Consider the following 20,905-nt stretch of genomic DNA (forward strand, 5'->3'; position numbering starts at 1 on the left):
GTTTCGTTAAAGCCTGTGTAAAGTTCATTTGTTTCAATGTACCGGTAGGCACCTGCGGCTTATAGACGTGCGGCTTATTTATGTTCAAAATAATACTTTTTTGTTAAATTCAGTGGGTGCGGCTTATATTCAGGTGTGCTTAATAGTCCGGAAATTACGGAAAGTGTCGTCATTGTGGAATCTTCAATTCTGTTCCAAGTTTCTTTCAGGTCTCCATTCCAAAGTTTTCATGACCCACTTTGTGTCTTCTAGGCTGTTGGGAAACACAGAGAGAGAGAGGAGGGGAAATCATGTATCTTTCAAGACATCTTTTATTCAGAGGAAAAACAGTGAACACCTGTCTGACACAGACAGCACACAGACTCCTTGATACAGCCATGCTAAATCTGTGGTCACAATAAAAACAAACCCTTTATTGTAGGATGTGATCATGTGACTGACTCAAACTGATGGGTCTTCACCATTATACATGACAGGATAGAGTCTTAATGACCATTATACATGACAGGATAGAGTCTGAATGACCATGATACAAGACAGGATAGAGTCTGAATGACCATGACACAAGACAGGATAGTCTGAATGACCATGACACAAGACAGGATAGAGTCTGAATGACCATGACACAAGACAGGATAGTCTGAATGACCATGACACAAGACAGGATAGAGTCTGAATGACCATGACACAAGACAGGATAGAGTCTGAATGACCAAGACAGGATAGTCTGAATGACACGGCTTCATTTTGAATTGACTTGGAATATACAACAAATAAATACAACTCCCTCATTAACACTATGGGTGGCTGACATATCAGAAATGTGGGCCTGTATACCACAGTCTGTGTGCTATCATGCCAACTCACACCAAACATGGTTAACAAGAGCACCAGATCTGAGACCAGGCTATAGATACCAACAGATCTGAGACCAGGCTATAGATACCAACAGATCTGGGACCAGGCTATAGATACCAACAGATCTGAGACCGGGCTATAGATACCAACAGATCTGAGACCGGGCTATAGATACCAACAGATCTGAGACCAGGCTATAGATACCAACAGATCTGAGACCAGGCTATAGATACCAACAGATCTGGGACCAGGCTATAGATACCAACAGATCTGAGACCGGGCTATAGATACCAACAGATCTGAGACCAGGCTATAGATACCAACAGATCTGAGACCGGGCTATAGATACCAACAGATCTGAGACCAGGCTATAGATACCAACAGATCTGAGACCAGGCTATAGATACCAACAGATCTGGGACCAGGCTATAGATACCAACAGATCTGAGACCGGGCTATAGATACCAACAGATCTGAGACCGGCTATAGATACCAACAGATCTGGGACCGGGCTATAGATACCAACAGATCTGGGACCAGGCTATAGATACCAACAGATCTGGGACCGGGCTATAGATACCAACAGATCTGGGACCAGGCTATAGATACCAACAGATCTGGGACCAGGCTATAGATACCAACAGATCTGGGACCGGGCTATAGATACCAACAGATCTGGGACCAGGCTATAAATACCAACAGATCTGGGACCAGGCTATAGATACCAACAGATCTGGGACCAGGCTATAGATACCAACAGATCTGGGACCAGGCTATAGATACCAACAGATCTGAGACCGGGCTATAGATGCCAACAGATCTGGGACCAGGCTATAGATGCCAACAGATCTGGGACCAGGCTATAGATACCAACAGATCTGGGACCAGGCTATAGATACCAACAGATCTGGGACCGGGCTATAGATACCAACAGATCTGGGACCAGGCTATAGATACCAACAGATCTGGGACCAGGCTATAGATACCAACAGATCTGATACCAACAGATCTGAGACCGGGCTATAGATACCAACAGATCTGATACCAACAGATCTGGGACCAGGCTATAGATACCAACAGATCTGGGACCAGGCTATAGATACCAACAGATCTGGGACCAGGCTATAGATACCAACAGATCTGGGACCAGGCTATAGATACCAACAGATCTGGGACCAGGCTATAGATACCAACAGATCTGAGACCGGGCTATAGATACCAACAGATCTGAGACCAGACTATAGATACCAACAGATCTGGGACCGGGCTATAGATACCAACAGATCTGGGACCAGGCTATAGATACCAACAGATCTGAGACCAGGCTATAGATACCAACAGATCTGAGACCAGGCTATAGATACCAACAGATCTGGGACCGGGCTATAGATACCAACAGATCTGGGACCAGGCTATAGATACCAACAGATCTGAGACCAGACTATATACACACCACACATTTCTCACAGAAACAGGCCATTACATTTTATTGATTGATTGCTACATTACCTGTTCATCACAGCAGCAGCAGCAGCAGCAGCGGATCAGAACCAGAACAACAAGCAGCAGAACCATGCCTGAAAGGATCAAGATGGACAGTAATTTGTGTGTGTGTGTGTGTGTGTTCCTACCGATGAAGATGAAGAAGACAGCGAAGGAGGCGATGTCCCAGTCAGACTGGAACAGCTGTTTAGACTGCAGTCTGGACACCACGTCTGTAAACTGATCCTTAAACTCGTCCTGTAGGTTCCTCTGGTCCATGGCTATAGCTGGGCTAGAATTAGTCTCTGTAAGGATTAACACACTGGAGAAGAACAATATAGGGTTTATTATGATGATAAAATACAGGACACACTGGGAGAAGAGACATGTGGCTCTAATATAGACTACAAGGTTTCTCTGGTTCATAACTGGAGCAGTCAGGGTTAATACAGGACACACTGGGAGAAGAGACATGTGGCTCTAATATAGACTACAAGGTTTCTCTGGTCCATAACTGTAGCAGTCAGGGTTAATACAGGACACACTGGGAGAAGAGACTGTGGTAATTCTCTATAGACAATTACAATGCACCTGACTGGCAGACTATGTCGGTCTATAAAGTAGGCCTAAAATATACGAAATAATGTTATTTCATTGTAAGGGAGATCATGCTGCATTTTGAATGTACCTCATAAAATGGATCAGAGTTCAGCGTACCTGCTCTGACCTAGACATAGTACTTTTCTCCTGATCACTTTTACATAGACTACTATGATGAGATATAGATCAACTAGCCAAATACAGACTCTATTTTACATCTAAAAATGACTATATTTGCTTTTAACTTTAACCACAAGACCAACATCATTATCGTTATGTTTGACTGACTGTAACATCTTGATGAATTACAGCCTTAGACTTTCACTTTTAAAGAATATTCCAAGATTACCTATATATCTGACTTCACTTGAACATAAACAATTACAATAAACTCATATTTTCGGTAGTAATCAAACAAGTTTCTATATATTTTTCCGAAGTTCATTGTACCTGTAACTCGAACAAGCTCCAGGTTTTTTCTCTCTTCTTCCGGGTACCTGCCCGACTGACGCACCTGTCGCTGTGTGAGTCACTGTACACTGATTTTTTATTTTTTTTAAATGTAACCTTTATTTAACTTGGCAAGTCAGTTAAGAACAAATTCTTATTTATAATGATTTGCATGGGACAAGGATAGGTCGTTTAAATTCTGCTTCATTTTCTTCAAGCAGGTCTAAAGGAGAATTGTGACCATGGACTTACCGGATGTGAGATATTACCAGTCATTTCCACCAATGTCTTTTCAAAGGAAACTTTTAATGTGACTGGAGGAAATATAGTCAGAACAATTCATATGTGTGACGCATGTATCTAAAACTAGGATTTGTCATAGCTACATTTGTGTTTTCATTGCATAGATAAATGATAAATGTATGTTTCTATAATAAACCAGCAGATTTACATAATTCAAGGAATAGCAATATTTTGTCAGGTTGAGTTGCGGTCATATGATGAATTGTAGTAACATATTAGTTCCATATGAGGCGCTGTTACTTTCCCGGCTCCTCATTTTCAGTTTTTCACCTCTGATGCATTGTTTACGTGGAAGTGAGTTTCGCTCCGTCTTCCGGGTTGTAGATCCTTCAGGTTGGCACTTCGCTTACTGTGAAGCTCAGCTGCGATGGCCGTGGTTCCTGCTCAATCTCTCCGGGTTTCGGATATCCGAGACCCGACGGTTCTGTTCGAGCGGTATAACACCGAGGAGATACGCGGCATCGAGCGGAAAGTCCGCGGAGAGATCGAGCACAAGAAGGAGGAACTTCGTCAGATGGTGGGCGAGCGGTACCGCGATTTGATCGACGCCGCCGACACCATCGGAGAGATGCGTCAGTGTTCGGAGAGCGTAGTTACGTCCATCCAGGACATGCACCGCTTTTGCCACAAGCTGAAACAGGGGAAAAGCGTTCCCCAAAGCAACAGCAAAGAAGAGGTTTGTGGCTCCATTGTGAAGCTAACGAGCGGTGGTGATGGCTAACTAGTTCAGTTGATTTTAGATAGCAAACTGTTCTGCAGAATACCATTCCCCGATCCCTTCTGGACAGTTTATGATGTTTGATTAGACTCCGACAGGTTCCACCCATTGTGAGATGAATGGTATATGTCAATGATGGGTATATCTGTGTGGGTTTCAATCTCTACACCCTATATCTCTGTGTGATTGTCTCTCTGTCTGTCCCTTTACTTATGTATGTAATGTAGCCTGTCTTAGGCCAGCTCTCCCATCAAGTCCCAGGAGAAGTTCTACACCACGGTGTATCCCTGTGGTACTCTCTGTCTGTATGTGTTTAGAAACTCTCTCTCTTCACACCAGGTCCAGAGGCAGTCCCACACCAGGTATCCCTGTGGTACTCTCTGTCTGTATGTGTTTAGAAACTCTCTCTCTCTCTCCACACCAGGTCCAGAGGCAGTCCCACACCAGGTATCCCTGTGATACTCTCTGTCTGTATGTGTTTAGAAACTCTCTCTCTCTCTCCACACCAGGTCCAGAGGCAGTCCCACACCAGGTATCCCTGTGATACTCTCTGTCTGTATGTGTTTAGAAACTCTCTCTCTCTCTCCACACCAGGTCCAGAGGCAGTCCCAGGAGAAGTTCTACACCATGGCTTCTCAGATCAAGCTGCTGCTGGAGATCCCAGAGAGGATCTGGAGTTCCATGGAGGCCTCTCAGTACCTGCAGGCAAAGACACTTATTACTAAGACAGTGGACTGTTAGCATTTCCCATAGGAAGACATGGCATACTTAGCCGTCGTTGCTAATACTAGCTGAGCATGGCCAATGATCAATGATGTATGTAAACCCACATCATAGGGCATGGCTAATGCTAACGAGCTAACTCTTGGTTTAACGGACACTCCTGGCCAGCCAACCAATATTTAATTTCAGAATTGGTTAAAATTAGGTTAGTTTTAGAGTTTTGGTAGTCAGGCTGTCAATGGGATGCGGGTCAGAAAAGCCCTTATAGCCTCTCCCTGGTTTACCACCCTCTTTGCTGCAGGCCACCCAGCTCTACCTGCTCTGCTGCCACCTGCACAGACAGCTCCACCTGGAGGCTGGAGGACCACAGTACAGCCCCGTCCTCGCTCGCTTCCCCATCCTGGTCAGGCAGGTGGCTGCTGCTGGACACTTCAGGTGAATGTCTTCGTGATGTCATTTTGGATGAGGGAGCCCATTATCAAATCTGGATTTTCTGTGAAATTGAAGAGCCTACCGAGCAGGGCTAGGAGCACCACAATCAATTTAGGAGCACCACATTAAATTTAGGAGCACCACAATCAATTAAGGAGCACCAGAAAATATGTTTTAAATTGATTCAGATACAGCCTATATTGGGTCTATATTCATTCTATCTACTTCTGAAGCATATGTTGAGTGCTATAAACAAATATGTAGCACTGTAAAGACAGTTTATTATAAAAGCTAAAATGTTTATACAAATACCCGTCATTGAAATTAGTCATTTTTTGAATATTACGTTTCTACATTTTGTAAAATAACTATTTTTGTATTGAGATGCATTACATTGAAAATGGTCCACTGTCTCTTTAAAAACGTCAGGTTTGTGATGATGTCAGAGGCAAGAGATCTGTCATTCATTCATTGCTGCTTTGATCATTGATCTCCTAAAAAAGCTGTCCCTCTTTCTGTGCCCCAAATGTTTGGATACACTGGTAAAGTTACCAGGTTGTTAGCTAGCTTGCCAATTAGTTAATGTGACTGAACAAAGTGTAAACAAATGGTTAATGATGTGCCAGTCCTTTTAGATCGGCCCACAACATGGTTTATGAATGTAAAATGGCATCCGCTATAGGAAGATAAAAATATTGCCCTGGTAATATGGTCAGATCTTTTGACCTGGTTGGGTTAGAACCAAGATATTTTCACTGTAGTAATGGGTCAGATCTTTTGACCTGGTTGGGTTAGAACCAAGATGTTTTCTCTGTAGTAATGGGTCAGATCTTTTGACCTGGTTGGGTTAGAACCAAGATGTTTTCACTGTAGTAATGGTGCCACCATGACCCTAATGAATCTTCACTTTCTTCTCCAGGGAACTCTGAAACACTGAAGCCTTTTTCATTACAACAGTTATTATCTGGGAAATTATATTCCTAGTTGCACAGTGCTCCCAAAATCCTGCTGAGCTAAAACAAAAAAAGAATGCATGTCTCTCTCTCTCTTCTACCCCCCTCCCAGGTCTACCATTTTGCTGGACAGTAAGTCAGTCCTGCGTGGTCGGGCGGTGTCCGACCAAGCCATCGCTGAGGCCCTAGTGTCCACCATGCTCCTAGAGGACAGCTCTCCACGTCAGGCTCTGGCTGACTTCCTCCTGGCTAGGAAGGCCTCTATCCAACAGCTGCTCAACCAGCCACAACATGGTACTAGTATATACCACTGTACCACAATACAATACAACACAATACACAACATCCTACACAATACAACACAATACACAACATCCTACACAATACAACACAATACACAACATCCTACACAATACAACACAATACACAACACCCTACACAATACAACACAATACACAACACAATACACAACATCCTACACAATACAACACAATACAACACAATACACAACATCCTACACAATACAACACAATACACAACACAATACACAACATCCTACACAATACAACACAATACACAACATCCTACACAATACACAACACAACATCCTACACAACACAACACAATACAACACAATACACAACATCCTACACAATACACAACACAACATCCTACACAATACAACACAATACACAACACAACACAATACACAACACAATACAATACACAACATCCTACACAATACACAACACAACATCCTACACAATACAACACAATACACAACACACCATCCTACACAATACAACACAATACACAACATCCTACACAATACAACACAATACACAACACAACATCCTACACAATACAACACAATACACAACATCCTACACAATACACAACATCCTACACAATACAACACAACACAACACAATACACAACATCCTACACAATACAACGCAATACACAACATCCTACACAATACACAACACAACATCCTACACAATACAACACAATACACAACATCCTACACAATACAACACAATACACAACACAATACAACACAATACACAACATCCTACACAATACACAACACAACATTCTACACAATACAACACAATACACAACATCCTACACAATACACAACACAACATCCTACACAATACAACGCAATACACAACATCCTACACAATACAACGCAATACACAACATCCTACACAATACAACACAATACACAACATCCTACACAATACAACACAATACACAACACAATACAACATCCTACACAACACAATACAACATCCAACACAATACACAACACAATACACAATACAACACAATACAACATCCTACACAATACAATACACACCACAATACAATACACAATACAACATCCTACACAATACACAACACAACATCCTACACAATACAACACAATACACAACATCCTACACAATACACAACATCCTACACAATACAACACAACACAACACAATACACAACATCCTACACAATACAACGCAATACACAACATCCTACACAATACACAACACAACATCCTACACAATACAACACAATACACAACATCCTACACAATACAACACAATACACAACACAATACAACACAATACACAACATCCTACACAATACACAACACAACATCCTACACAATACAACACAATACACAACATCCTACACAATACACAACACAACATCCTACACAATACAACGCAATACACAACATCCTACACAATACAACGCAATACACAACATCCTACACAACACAACACAATACACAACATCCTACACAATACAACACAATACACAACACAATACAACACAATACAACATCCTACACAACACAATACAACATCCAACACAATACACAACACAATACACAATACAACACAATACAACATCCTACACAATACAATACACACCACAATACAATACACAATACAACATCCTACACAATACAACACACACCACAATACAACACAATACAACACACATCTCATCCTACACAACGTCTCATCTTGCGTAACACAAGATAATCTCAGCTAGTCAACAGGCGAAGCCTCGACATGGTGTTAAACCAAACATTCTACAACATATTACAGCCTTGACACTTGTACTCTAAGTCAACATGCCATGTTATCACACTTTCATCATGCTGGGATTGTTTGGAGAACCATTTCATTTCCTCATCTCTGTTCTGGTGTGATGTTTTGATGTGTGGTTCAGGTTAACAGCCATGTCTGTGTGTCCCAGGTGCTGGTATTAAGGCCCAGGTGTGTAGCCTGATAGAGCTGCTGGTGACCACTCTGTACCAGGCCTACGCTGTCTTCTACGTAGCCCCAGAAGGGAGTCCCCGGCTGGGGGACGGAGGGCTGAGCTCCGGCCTCCTCTTCACCACTCTGGAGAACGTCACCTCCACCACACCTACAGGTACATTACCTATGATACCTTGCAAGAAATGCTTGAAGAAGAAAAAGTACTTTTTATTTATTTACTTACTTTTCATTTAACCTTTATTTAACTAGGCAAGTCAGTTAAGAACAAATTCTTATTTACAATGACGGCCTAACCTAGTTTCATCCCATGTTAGTCCCAAACTGATCTGGAGCCCCTAACTTTGATAAGATTATATACGCGTGTTATATTAGATTGTATAAGCAACATGGTAACAGCTCTACCTTGACCTTTTGATTGGCCGGGTAGAATTTTCGCCATGTTACATACACCTATCAAATCCTCTCTGAGGGATATTGACTTTCGACACAGGAGAATTTAATACCAATTATAAACCGAGGAGTTTGGGTCCTGGATGCTGATGATCTGAATCAGTGTTTCAGCTGTGTGTATATCCAACAATATACCAAAAATACTTGCTTACTGTTAGATGTTTGTTGGTAACCAGTTTATAATAGCATTAAGGCACCTCGGAGGTTTGTGGTAAATGGCCAATACACCTTGTGCCTTATTGCTTAATTATAGAACTGTTGACATCTCTGGTAATCTGTCCTTCCGGTCTCACCTGTGTCCCCTGTTGTCCAGGTAAAGGGAGGCGTGTCCTTCAGGAGGAGGTGAGTACAGGAATCTGGTTCAAGTACCTCCCCTCCTCCATCGCTGAGTTCCAGCCCGCCCTCAGAACCCTGGCTCAGCCAATCCAGAGAGAGCAGCTCAGAGACACCCTACAGCAGTGGATAAACACGTAAGACATCATCCAATCAATGCCCTTTACTTTGCATACAGAAACAGCTGCCATATTTCAGCCAATCAATACCCTTTAATTTGCATATAGAAACAGCTGCCATATTTCAGCCAATCAATGCCCTTAATTTCAACGACTGATATTCAATATCGATCATAGTCAGCTGTAGAACTAGAATATGATTAGTAAGGAGAGTCTGATCTGGGACCAGAAAATATCCAGGTTCTTCAGGAACTATCTGCTCTGGGAACCAAATGAACCAAAATGGAACTCTCCCATGCTGACTAGAAGGGAGGCGCGCGCGTGTGGGTCTGCATGTTGATGTTTGTCCATCCACACCAGACGCGATCAGGGCACACAGGTTGAAATATGTGACTTCCAGAGAGTGGTGAGGGAGTTGGTAAACCCTTCAACTTGGGGACACGCTCCTGACTTGAATGATGTCATTCATGTTTCAATAAAACAAGCCTGAAGTCAAATGAACACATCCCCTGTCATTATAAACCTCAGTAACAGGTAACCCTTTACACTCCTACCCGTATAGGGGGTTGAACATGGCAGATTTCAACACTGAGAAACCCCTAAACTGTAACACAGAGGCTGTACAATAACACGCTATACATGACGTCAGAGCTCAGTGGCTGTACAGTAACACGCTATACATGACGTCAGAGCTCCGTGGCTGTACAGTAACATGCTATACATGATGTCAGAGCTCAGTGGCTGTACAGTAACATGCTATACATGACGTCAGAGCTCAGTGGCTGTACAGTAACATGCTATACATGACGTCAGAGCTCAGTGGCTGTACAGTAACACGCTATACATGACGTCAGAGCTCAGTGGCTGTACAGTAACACGCTATACATGACGTCAGAGCTCAGTGGCTGTACAGTAACACGCTATACATGACGTCAGAGCTCAGTGGCTGTACAGTAACACGCTATACATGACGTCAGAGCTCAGCGGCTGTACAGTAACACGCTATACATGACGTCAGAGCTCAGTGGCTGTACAGTAACACGCTATACATGACGTCAGAGCTCAGTGGCTGTACAGTAACACGCTATACATGACGTCAGAGCTCAGCGGCTGTACAGTAACATGCTATACATGATGTCAGAGCTCAGTGGCTGTACAGTAACACGCTATACATGACGTCAGAGCTCAGTGGCTGTACAGTAACACGCTATACATGACGTCAGAGCTCAGTGGCTGTACAGTAACATGCTATACATGATGTCAGAGCTCAGTGGCTGTACAGTAACATGCTATACATGACGTCAGAGCTCAGTGGCTGTACAGTAACACGCTATACATGACATCAGAGCTCAGTGGCTGTACAGTAACACGCTATACATGACGTCAGAGCTCAGTGGCTGTACAGTAACACGCTATACATGACATCAGAGCTCAGTGGCTGTACAGTAACACGCTATACATGACGTCAGAGCTCAGTGGCTGTACAGTAACACGCTATACATGATGTCAGAGCTCAGTGGCTGTACAGTAACACGCTATACATGACGTCAGAGCTCAGTGGCTGTACAGTAACACGCTATACATGACGTCAGAGCTCAGTGGCTGTACAGTAACATGCTATACATGATGTCAGAGCTCAGTGGCTGTACAGTAACATGCTATACATGACGTCAGAGCTCAGTGGCTGTACAGTAACACGCTATACATGACGTCAGAGCTCAGTGGCTGTACAGTAACATGCTATACATGATGTCAGAGCTCAGTGGCTGTACAGTAACACGCTATACATGACGTCAGAGCTCAGTGGCTGTACAGTAACATGCTATACATGACGTCAGAGCTCAGTGGCTGTACAGTAACACGCTATACATGACGTCAGAGCTCAGTGGCTGTACAGTAACATGCTATACATGACGTCAGAGCTCAGTGGCTGTACAGTAACATGCTATACATGACGTCAGAGCTCAGTGGCTGTACAGTAACATGCTATACATGATGTCAGAGCTCAGTGGCTGTACTGTAACATGCTATACATGACGTCAGAGCTCAGTGGCTGTACAGTAACACGCTATACATGACGTCAGAGCTCAGTGGCTGTACAGTAACATGCTATACATGACGTCAGAGCTCAGTGGCTGTACAGTAACATGCTATACATGACATCAGAGCTCAGTGGCTGTACAGTAACATGCTATACATGACGTCAGAGCTCAGTGGCTGTACAGTAACATGCTATAGATGAACACAATGAGCCCGTGTTGGTTGTCCTGAACACAATGAGCCCGTGTTGGTTGTCCTGAACACAATGAGCCCGTGTTGGTTGTCCTGAACACAATGAGCCCGTGTTGGTTGTCCTGAACACAATGAGCCCGTGTTGGTTGTCCTGAACACAATGAGCCCGTGTTGGTTGTCCTGAACACAATGAGCCTGATACGCTGGGTTGTCCTGAACACAATGAGCCCGTGTTGGTTGTCCTGAACACAATGAGCCCGATACGCTGGGTTGTCCTGAACACAATGAGCCCGATACGCTGGGTTGTCCTGAACACAATGAGCCCGTGTTGGTTGTCCTGAACACAATGAGCCCGTGTTGGTTGTCCTGAACACAATGAGCCCGTGTTGGTTGTCCTGAACACAATGAGCCCGTGTTGGTTGTGTTGTGAAGAGAATGTGCTGCGGACCACGGATATCAATGTTCTCATGACTCCATTATAGACGCACCAAAATGACCATCAGTTTCCCTGAATTGCCTTGTGAAAGCTTAACACTGTAATATCCTATTTTATAACTTAACTTTTCATGTTGACAATAGAACAAGTTTTCACATGATGCCCACCTGACCCAGATGGCGATTGACAACAGAGTGTTTTTAGATTGTGTAAACAACAACAGTAATAGTATGATGGTGTGGATGCAGGGTTGTGTTCCTAACAAAACAACTACATGTGTGCTGCTCCACTTCCTCAACGGCACAGAGAGGAGAGATGAAATAAAGCACCTTGTAGTTGAAGACTTCTTTCAGACATAAAAGTGCATTGAAATGACTTAGGAACTGTGAACACTTTGGAGAGGTGTGCTGCCCCTTGGAGACACCGGTTAGTCCTCAAACCCAAACCCATGCATATGAATTTAGCCCTCTCCATGTAGGCCAATTCCCAAGAGTGTGGGGAGTTAGAAATTTAATTTGGGAGGTATTTCATATTTTACTCGTGTCCAGTCCCAAAATCCCACATAAACAAATACGGGTGGCATATAATTAGGTCCTCCATTCTTTTGTGTAAAATTCCGCAAAACTCAAAAATAGCGCTGTGCCTTATGGGATTTCACTTCGCTCAGAAGCCGGCAGACTCGGTGGAAGTGACTATCGGCGGGTCTAATTAGCCCCTACACCCTCCATATTTTTGGCTCCCTCAGCTTTGGGACACTTGAGAATATGACAGAGGCATGCGTGAACGTGTAGATGGAGGGAAAGAAAGTGATTTGGCATTCAGTCAGACTCTATAACTCATCTTTTCATTCTCATCCCAGCTGGAAGGAGGACGTCTATAACAGAGTCAGCAGTCTGGTTAGGGTTGTTATCATGTTGTATTATTTCTCCCAGCTGTAACAGAGTCAGCAGTCTGGTTAGGGTTGTTATGTTGTATTATTTCTCCCAGCTGTAACAGAGTCAGCAGTCTGGTTAGGGTTGTTATCATGTTGTATTATTTCTCCCAGCTGTAACAGAGTCAGCAGTCTGGTTAGGGTTGTTATGTTGTATTATTTCTCCCAGCTGTAACAGAGTCAGCAGTCTGGTTAGGGTTGTTATCATGTTGTATTATTTCTCCCAGCTGTAACAGAGTCAGCAGTCTGGTTAGGGTTGTCATGTTGTATTATTTCTCCCAGCTGTAACAGAGTCAGCAGTCTGGTTAGGGTTGTTATGTTGTATTATTTCTCCCAGCTGTAACAGAGTCAGCAGTCTGGTTAGGGTTGTTATGTTGTATTATTTCTCCCAGCTGTAACAGAGTCAGCAGTCTGGTTAGGGTTGTTATCATGTTGTATTATTTCTCCCAGCTGTAACAGAGTCAGCAGTCTGGTTAGGGTTGTTATGTTGTATTATTTCTCCCAGCTGTAACAGAGTCAGCAGTCTGGTTAGGGTTGTTATGTTGTATTATTTCTCCCAGCTGTAACAGAGTCAGCAGTCTGGTTAGGGTTGTTATCATGTTGTGTTATTTCTCCCAGCTGTAACAGAGTCAGCAGTCTGGTTAGGGTTGTTATCATGTTGTATTATTTCTCCCAGCTGTAACAGAGTCAGCAGTCTGGTTAGGGTTATCATGTTGTATTATTTCTCCCAGCTGTAACAGAGTCAGCAGTCTGGTTAGGGTTGTTATCATGTTGTATTATTTCTCCCAGCTGTAAGGAGGACATCCGTAATGGTGTCAGCAGTCTGCTGGTCTATGTGAACAGTCTGAAGGGCCTAGCCTCCATCAGAGATGCTGTGTGGGACCTCCTCTCCACCGACTCCATCAGTCAACACTGGAGCTTCATCTGCCAGCGGCTGTTAGAGCGCCCCCTAGCGCTGTGGGAGGACTTCCTACAGCAGCTCTTCCTCCAACGCCTGCAGGTAACTCTCAGGTCCCGTTTCCAGGACACAGATTAAGGCTAGTATTAATCTAGATTAACGAGACCCAGGCCTCGTCCCCAGGCTTTGATTGTGGACGCTTGGAAGGAAGTGTGTGGGACACAACATTAGTCCTGGAGGAAGTAGCACCTTCTATGGAGAATCTCTGTTGACCAGGCTTTTCAGTCTAGGACCAGGACCAGGACCAGGCTTTTCAGTCTAGGACCAGGACCAGGCTTTTCAGTCTAGGACCAGGACCAGGACCAGGCTTTTCAGTCTAGGACCAGGACCAGGCTTTTCAGTCTAGGACCAGGACCAGGCTTTTCAGTCTAGGACCAGGACCAGGACCAGGCTTTTCAGTCTAGGACCAGGACTAGGACCAGGACCAGGCTTTTTAGTCTAGGACCAGGACCAGGACCAGGCTTTTCAGTCTAGGACCAGGACCAGGACCAGGCTTTTCAGTCTAGGACCAGGACCAGGACCAGGCTTTTCAGTCTAGGACCAGGACCAGGACCAGGCTTTTCAGTCTAGGACCAGGACCAGGCTTTTCAGTCTAGGACCAGGACCAGGCTTTTCAGTCTAGGACCAGGACCAGGCTTTTCAGTCTAGGACCAGGACCAGGCTTTTCAGTCTAGGACCAGGACCAGGCTTTTCAGTCTAGGACCAGGACCAGGCTTTTCAGTCTAGGACCAGGACCAGGCTTTTCAGTCTAGGACCAGGACCAGGACCAGGCTTTTCAGTCTAGGACCAGGACCAGGACCAGGCTTTTCAGTCTAGGACCAGGACCAGGACCAGGCTTTTCAGTCTAGGACCAGGACCAGGCTTTTCAGTCTAGGACCAGGACCAGGACCAGGCTTTTCAGTCTAGGACCAGGACCAGTCTGTGTCCATGTTATAAAATAGAAAGGAGCGCTGACAGTTTAGCTGTTGTTGTTCATGTTATTCTCTTGTCATGTGTATTCTATACACCCTGCTCCTCTCATTACATTGGTCTGTTCCCATTCAGACAGTGGGGAACCTTTAGAAACAGGACAACATGTTTAACCTGCTGATTTAACTAGCTAGTAGCTACAGCTGACTTCTGTCTTCTGGCTGTCTAGTAAACTAACTCTCCTCTACAGAATAGTTCTAATCTGCTCAATGTATCTGTCTGTTTCCTCTCACTCTCTCACCTCCTTTTCTACCCCCACCCCCCCTTCCATCTTCCTCCCTCCTTTCTATCTCCCCCCTTCCATCTTCCTCCCTCCTTTCTATCTCTCCCCTTCTCCATCTCCCCCTCTTTCTCCATTCTCTCCCCCCAGGCGATCACCCAGGAGGGTACAGAGACTATCTCCACCCGCTGCAGACAGCTCCTCTCCTCTGCCCTTCGAGATCTAGAGGGCCAGCCCACCCCACCAGGCCCCGGTCCACCAGGCTCCAGCCCTCCCCTCCCCAGCCGAGGTGCTCTCTACGAGGCAGACGTGGCCTCCTTCCTGTGGTCCGAGACCCAGGGGGACCTACTGAGCGACACGGCCTGGGTCAGTGTATCCCAACGGGGGCCACAGCACCGGAGCGGCCTGGCCATGAAGACTCAGGCCCTGACACCCTGCGTCCAGATCTTCTGTTCGTCACTGGATGATGCTCTCAGAGACAGACTGGATGATCTGCAGCACTACCTGCCCTCCGATAACACAGGTAGGGAGACAGATGGATGACCTGCAGCACTACCTGCCCTCCGATAACACAGGTAGGGAGACAGATGGATGACCTGCAGCACTACCTGCTCTCTGATAACACAGGTAGGGAGACAGATGGATGACCTGCAGCACTACCTGCTCTCTGATAACACAGGTAGGGAGACAGATGGATGACCTGCAGCACTACCTGCTCTCTGATAACACAGGTAGGGAGACAGATGAATGACCTGCAGCACTACCTGCTCTCTGATAACACAGGTAGGGAGACAGATGGATGACCTGCAGCACTACCTGCTCTCTGATAACACAGGTAGGGAGACGGATGGATGACCTGCAGCACTACCTGCCCTCCGATAACACAGGTAGGGAGACAGATGGATGACCTGCAGCACTACCTGCTCTCTGATAACACAGGTAGGGAGACAGATGGATGACCTGCAGCACTACCTGCTCTCTGATAACACAGGTAGGGAGACAGATGGATGACCTGCAGCACTACCTGCTCTCTGATAACACAGGTAGGGAGAGACAGATGAATGACCTGCAGCACTACCTGCTCTCTGATAACACAGGTAGGGAGACAGATGGATGACCTGCAGCACTACCTGCTCTCTGATAACACAGGTAGGGAGACAGATGGATGACCTGCAGCACTACCTGCCCTCCGATAACACAGGTAGGGAGACAGATGGATGACCTGCAGCACTACCTGCTCTCCGATAACACAGGTAGGGAGACAGATGGATGACCTGCAGCACTACCTGCTCTCTGATAACACAGGTAGGGAGACAGATGGATGACCTGCAGCACTACCTGCTCTCTGATAACACAGGTAGGGAGACAGATGGATGACCTGCAGCACTACCTGCTCTCTGATAACACAGGTAGGGAGACAGATGGATGACCTGCAGCACTACCTGCTCTCTGATAACACAGGTAGGGAGATTGATGGATGACCTGCAGCACTACCTGCTCTCTGATAACACAGGTAGGGAGACAGATGGATGACCTGCAGCACTACCTGCTCTCTGATAACACAGGTAGGGAGATTGATGGATGACCTGCAGCACTACCTGCTCTCTGATAACACAGGTAGGGAGACAGATGGATGATTGGACTTTATTTCTACAGGTAGTCCCATTAAGATATTGTCCCAGGGAGACCTGGCCTAATGATAATGTAATGGTGAACTATTTCTCCTAAGGTCAACTACTTGACATGAAGTCATCAATATCGTCTGCATCTTAAACTCTCTTCTCATTATAGTGGATTCCTTTTGACCAGAGGTTCTCCTCTGTCTCCTCCCCCTCTACCACCTCCACCTCCTCCTCCCCCTCTACCACCTCTTCCTCCCCCTCTACCACCTCCTCCATCTCCACCTCCCCCTCTACCACCTCCTCCACCTCCCCCTCTACCACCTCCTCCATCTCCACCTCCCCCTCTACCACCTCCTCCACCTCCTCCTCCTCCACCTCTACCACCTCCCCCTCTACTACCTCCCCCTCTACCACCTCCTCCACCTCCCCTTCTACTACCTCCCCCTCTACCACCTCCCCCTCTACCACCTCCCCCTCTACTCCCTCCTCCATCTCCACCTCCCCCTCTACTACCTCCCCCTCTACCACCTCCTCCCCCTCTACCACCACCTCCTCCCCCTTTACCTCCTCCCCCTTTACTACCTCCCCCTCTACTACCTCCCCCTCTACTACCTCCCCCTCTACTACCTCCCCTCTACCACCTCCTCCATCTCCACCTCCCCCTCTACCTCCCCCTCTACTAACCTCCCCCTCTACTACCTCCCCCTCCATCCCCTCACCATCCCCCTCTACCCACGTCCCCTCTACGAACCATTCCCCCCATCTACTACCTCCCCCTCCTACTACCTCCCCTCTACTAACTCCGCCCTCTACCACCTCCTACCATCTCCACCTCCCCCTCTACCACCTCCACCCTCCCCCCTCTACTACCTCCCCTCTACGACCACCTCCTCCACAGCCCCTTCCTACTACCCCCCCCCGTCTACGAACCCTCCCCTCTACTACCTCCCCTCTACTACCTCTACCACCTCCCGCCTCTACTACCTCCCCCCGTACTAACCCTCCCCCCCTCTACCACCTCCTTCCAACCTCCCCCCTCTACTACCTCCCCCTCTACTACCTCCCCCTCTACCACCTCCTCCACCTCCCCCTCTACCACCTCCCCCTCTACCACCATCTACCACCTCCCCCTCTACCACCATCTCCACCTCCCCCTCTACCACCTCCCCCTCTACCACCATCTCCACCTCCCCCTCTACCACCTCCTCCACCTCCCCCTCTACCACCATCTCCACCTCCCCCTCTACCACCTCCTCCATCTCCTCTTCCTCCCCCTCTACCACCTCCTCCACCTCCTCTTCATCCACAGATCCCCAGGTCCCCTCACTCTCCTTCACTATAGGCCTAGGCTCTGGGTCCAGTTCTGGTTCCGGTACCGTATCCTCATTCGACCGGTTCACAGACGCCGTGGCGGTAGAGGAGACCCTACGTGAACGCTGTCTGGCATGCGTACGTGACATCATCACCTGCGTGCGCTCTAAACTGGGGGCGGCCTCACCTGTTGGCTCCTCCCCCAGCCCAGCCCATCTCAGCTCGGTGCTCTTCATGGCCCGCCTCTGTCAGTCCCTCAGCAAGCTCTGCCCCAACCTCAGGCAGTGCATCCTGGGTAAACAGGGCGGTGCTGCAGCTGACCCTGTTACCAAGGGAACACCCCGCCAAAGCAGGAAGTTGGGGAAGGCGGCTGCCAAGGCGACAGAGGTTAGCCCCGCCCAGGCCAAGTGGGCGTGTCTGAAAGAGGAGCTTCTGGTTGTCAGTATGGAAGCATATCGGATATGGAGCTCTGCTCTCTCTAAGGTGAGGGGGGATACTTGGAGGGATAGTTCACCACTAAATCAAAGTTTGTCAGACATTTTCTGGGGCTGTTTATACAGAGTTGGTGTGCGGCTCTAGGATCAGTTTTGCCTTTTAGATTCAAATGAATTACATGGACAGGGGGACCTGATCCTAGACCAGCTCTATGACTGAATACTGGTCCTTTTAGATTACATGGACAGGTGGGACCTGATCCTAGACCAGCTCTATGACTGAATACTGGTCCTTTTAGATTACATGGACAGGAGGACCTGATCCTAGACCAGCTCTATGAATGAATACTGGTCCTTTTAGATTACATGGACAGGTGGGACCTGATCCTAGACCAGCGCTATGACTGGAATACTGTCCTTATGACTGAATACTGTCCTTTTAGTATACATGGACAGTGGACCTGATCCTAGATCAGCTCTATGACTGAATACTGGTCCTTTTAGATTACATGGACAGGTGGGACCTGATCCTAGACCAGCTCTATGACTGAATACTGGTCCTTTTAGATTACATGACAGGACCTGATCCTAGACCCTCTCTGAAAATACTGGTCCTTTAGATTACATATGGACAGGAGGCCCTGATCCTAGACCAGCTCTTTGACTGAATACTGGTCATTTTAGATTACATATGGACAGGGATGCCCTGATCCTAGACCAGCTCTTGACTGAATACTGGTCCTTTTAGATTACATGGACAGGTGGACCTGATCCTAGATCAGCTCTATGACTGAATACTGGTCCTTTTAGATTACATGGACAGGTGGACCTGATCCTAGATCAGCTCTATGACTGAATACTGGTCCTTTTAGATTACATGGACAGGGGGACCTGATCCTAGACCAGCTCTATGACTGAATACTGGTCCTTTTAGATTACATGGACAGGAGGACCTGATCCTAGACCAGCTCTATGAATGAATACTGGTCCTTTTAGATTACATGGACAGGAGGGACCTGATCCTAGACCAGCTCTATGAATGAATACTGGTCCTTTTAGATTACATGGACAGGAGGACCTGATCCTAGACCAGCTCTATGAATGAATACTGGTCCTTTTAGATTACATGGACAGGTGGACCTGATCCTAGATCAGCTCTCTGGGAGGCTTGACAGACTGAGTTTTGTGGTCTAAGAACGTCAGACAAACTTCCAACAATCAGTTTGAAATGAAATCACAACCCAGTCTGTTTAGGCCGAGCCATCCTTCCTTTGTCTCCCCCCTCTCTCTTTCCCCTCTCCTCCCCCCTCTCTCTCTCCAAGGCGCTGGTGGGTCGGTTTGCGACCTCGCTGCACGCAGAGTCCGCCGGGGCTATCCTAGCAAACGCCACCAACTGGGAGGAGCTAGAGATCCAGGAAGAAGCGGAGTCAGGGAGCAGCGTCACCTCCAAGATCAGACTTCCTGTCCAGTAGAGTGATGTTATGACTCATCGCTCAGCTCAGCAGACCTGACCAGTAGTGTCTCAGACAGGAAAAGGACCAGCAGGACCTGACCATATGTCTCACAGACAGGAGAAAGGACCAGCAGGACCTGACCAGTAGTGTCTCACAGACAGGAGAAAGGACCAGCAGGACCTGACCAGTAGTGTCTCAGACAGGAGAAAGGACCAGCAGGACCTGACCAGTAGTGTCTCAGACAGGAGAAAGGACCAGCAGGACCTGACCAGTAGTGTCTCAGACAGGAGAAAGGACCAGCAGGACCTGACCAGTAGTGTCTCAGACAGGAGAAAGGACCAGCAGGACATGACCAGTAGTGTCTCAGACAGGAGAAAGGACCAGCAGGACCTGACCAGTAGTGTCTCACAGACAGAAGAAAGGACCAGCAGGACCTGACCATAGTGTCTCACAGACAGAAGAAAGGACCAGCGACCAGTAGTGTCTCAGACAGGAGAAAGGACCAGCAGGACCTGACCAGTAGTGTCTCAGACAGGAGAAAGGACCAGCAGGACCTGACCAGTAGTGTCTCACAGACAGGAGAAAGGACCAGCAGACCTGACCATAGTGTCTCAGACAGGAAAAGG

General features: G+C 46.7%; 2 protein-coding genes across 2 annotated transcripts in view; one reads left to right on the plus strand and one right to left on the minus strand.

The window, feature by feature from the left end:
* Nucleotides 1-96: 96 nt before the first annotated feature.
* On the minus strand, nucleotides 97-3,673 carry LOC115208551 (small integral membrane protein 22). Its single transcript, XM_029776690.1, has 4 exons — nucleotides 3,391-3,673; nucleotides 2,490-2,662; nucleotides 2,368-2,435; nucleotides 97-253 (listed from the first exon to the last, which is right to left on the minus strand). Exons 2-4 carry the CDS (start codon nucleotides 2,617-2,619, stop codon nucleotides 206-208), a joined length of 246 nt encoding a protein of 81 aa, XP_029632550.1. The 5' UTR covers nucleotides 2,620-2,662; nucleotides 3,391-3,673; the 3' UTR covers nucleotides 97-205.
* A 294-nt stretch (nucleotides 3,674-3,967) lies between these two features.
* Nucleotides 3,968-20,905, plus strand: part of LOC115199939 (conserved oligomeric Golgi complex subunit 1-like) — a 23,920-nt gene continuing 6,982 nt past the window's right edge. Inside the window, exons 1-11 of the mRNA XM_029762544.1 lie at nucleotides 3,968-4,369; nucleotides 5,006-5,116; nucleotides 5,436-5,569; nucleotides 6,632-6,813; nucleotides 8,788-8,964; nucleotides 9,574-9,730; nucleotides 14,101-14,311; nucleotides 15,609-15,981; nucleotides 18,390-18,874; nucleotides 20,148-20,293; nucleotides 20,441-20,681. Coding sequence (XP_029618404.1) covers nucleotides 4,061-4,369; nucleotides 5,006-5,116; nucleotides 5,436-5,569; nucleotides 6,632-6,813; nucleotides 8,788-8,964; nucleotides 9,574-9,730; nucleotides 14,101-14,311; nucleotides 15,609-15,981; nucleotides 18,390-18,874; nucleotides 20,148-20,293; nucleotides 20,441-20,681 — 2,526 coding nt within the window. The 5' untranslated portion in view covers nucleotides 3,968-4,060. The remainder of the gene's footprint in view (nucleotides 4,370-5,005; nucleotides 5,117-5,435; nucleotides 5,570-6,631; nucleotides 6,814-8,787; nucleotides 8,965-9,573; nucleotides 9,731-14,100; nucleotides 14,312-15,608; nucleotides 15,982-18,389; nucleotides 18,875-20,147; nucleotides 20,294-20,440; nucleotides 20,682-20,905) is intronic.

This window comes from Salmo trutta, chromosome 1 (genome assembly GCF_901001165.1).
Source record: "Salmo trutta chromosome 1, fSalTru1.1, whole genome shotgun sequence".
Taxonomy (NCBI): domain Eukaryota; kingdom Metazoa; phylum Chordata; class Actinopteri; order Salmoniformes; family Salmonidae; genus Salmo; species Salmo trutta.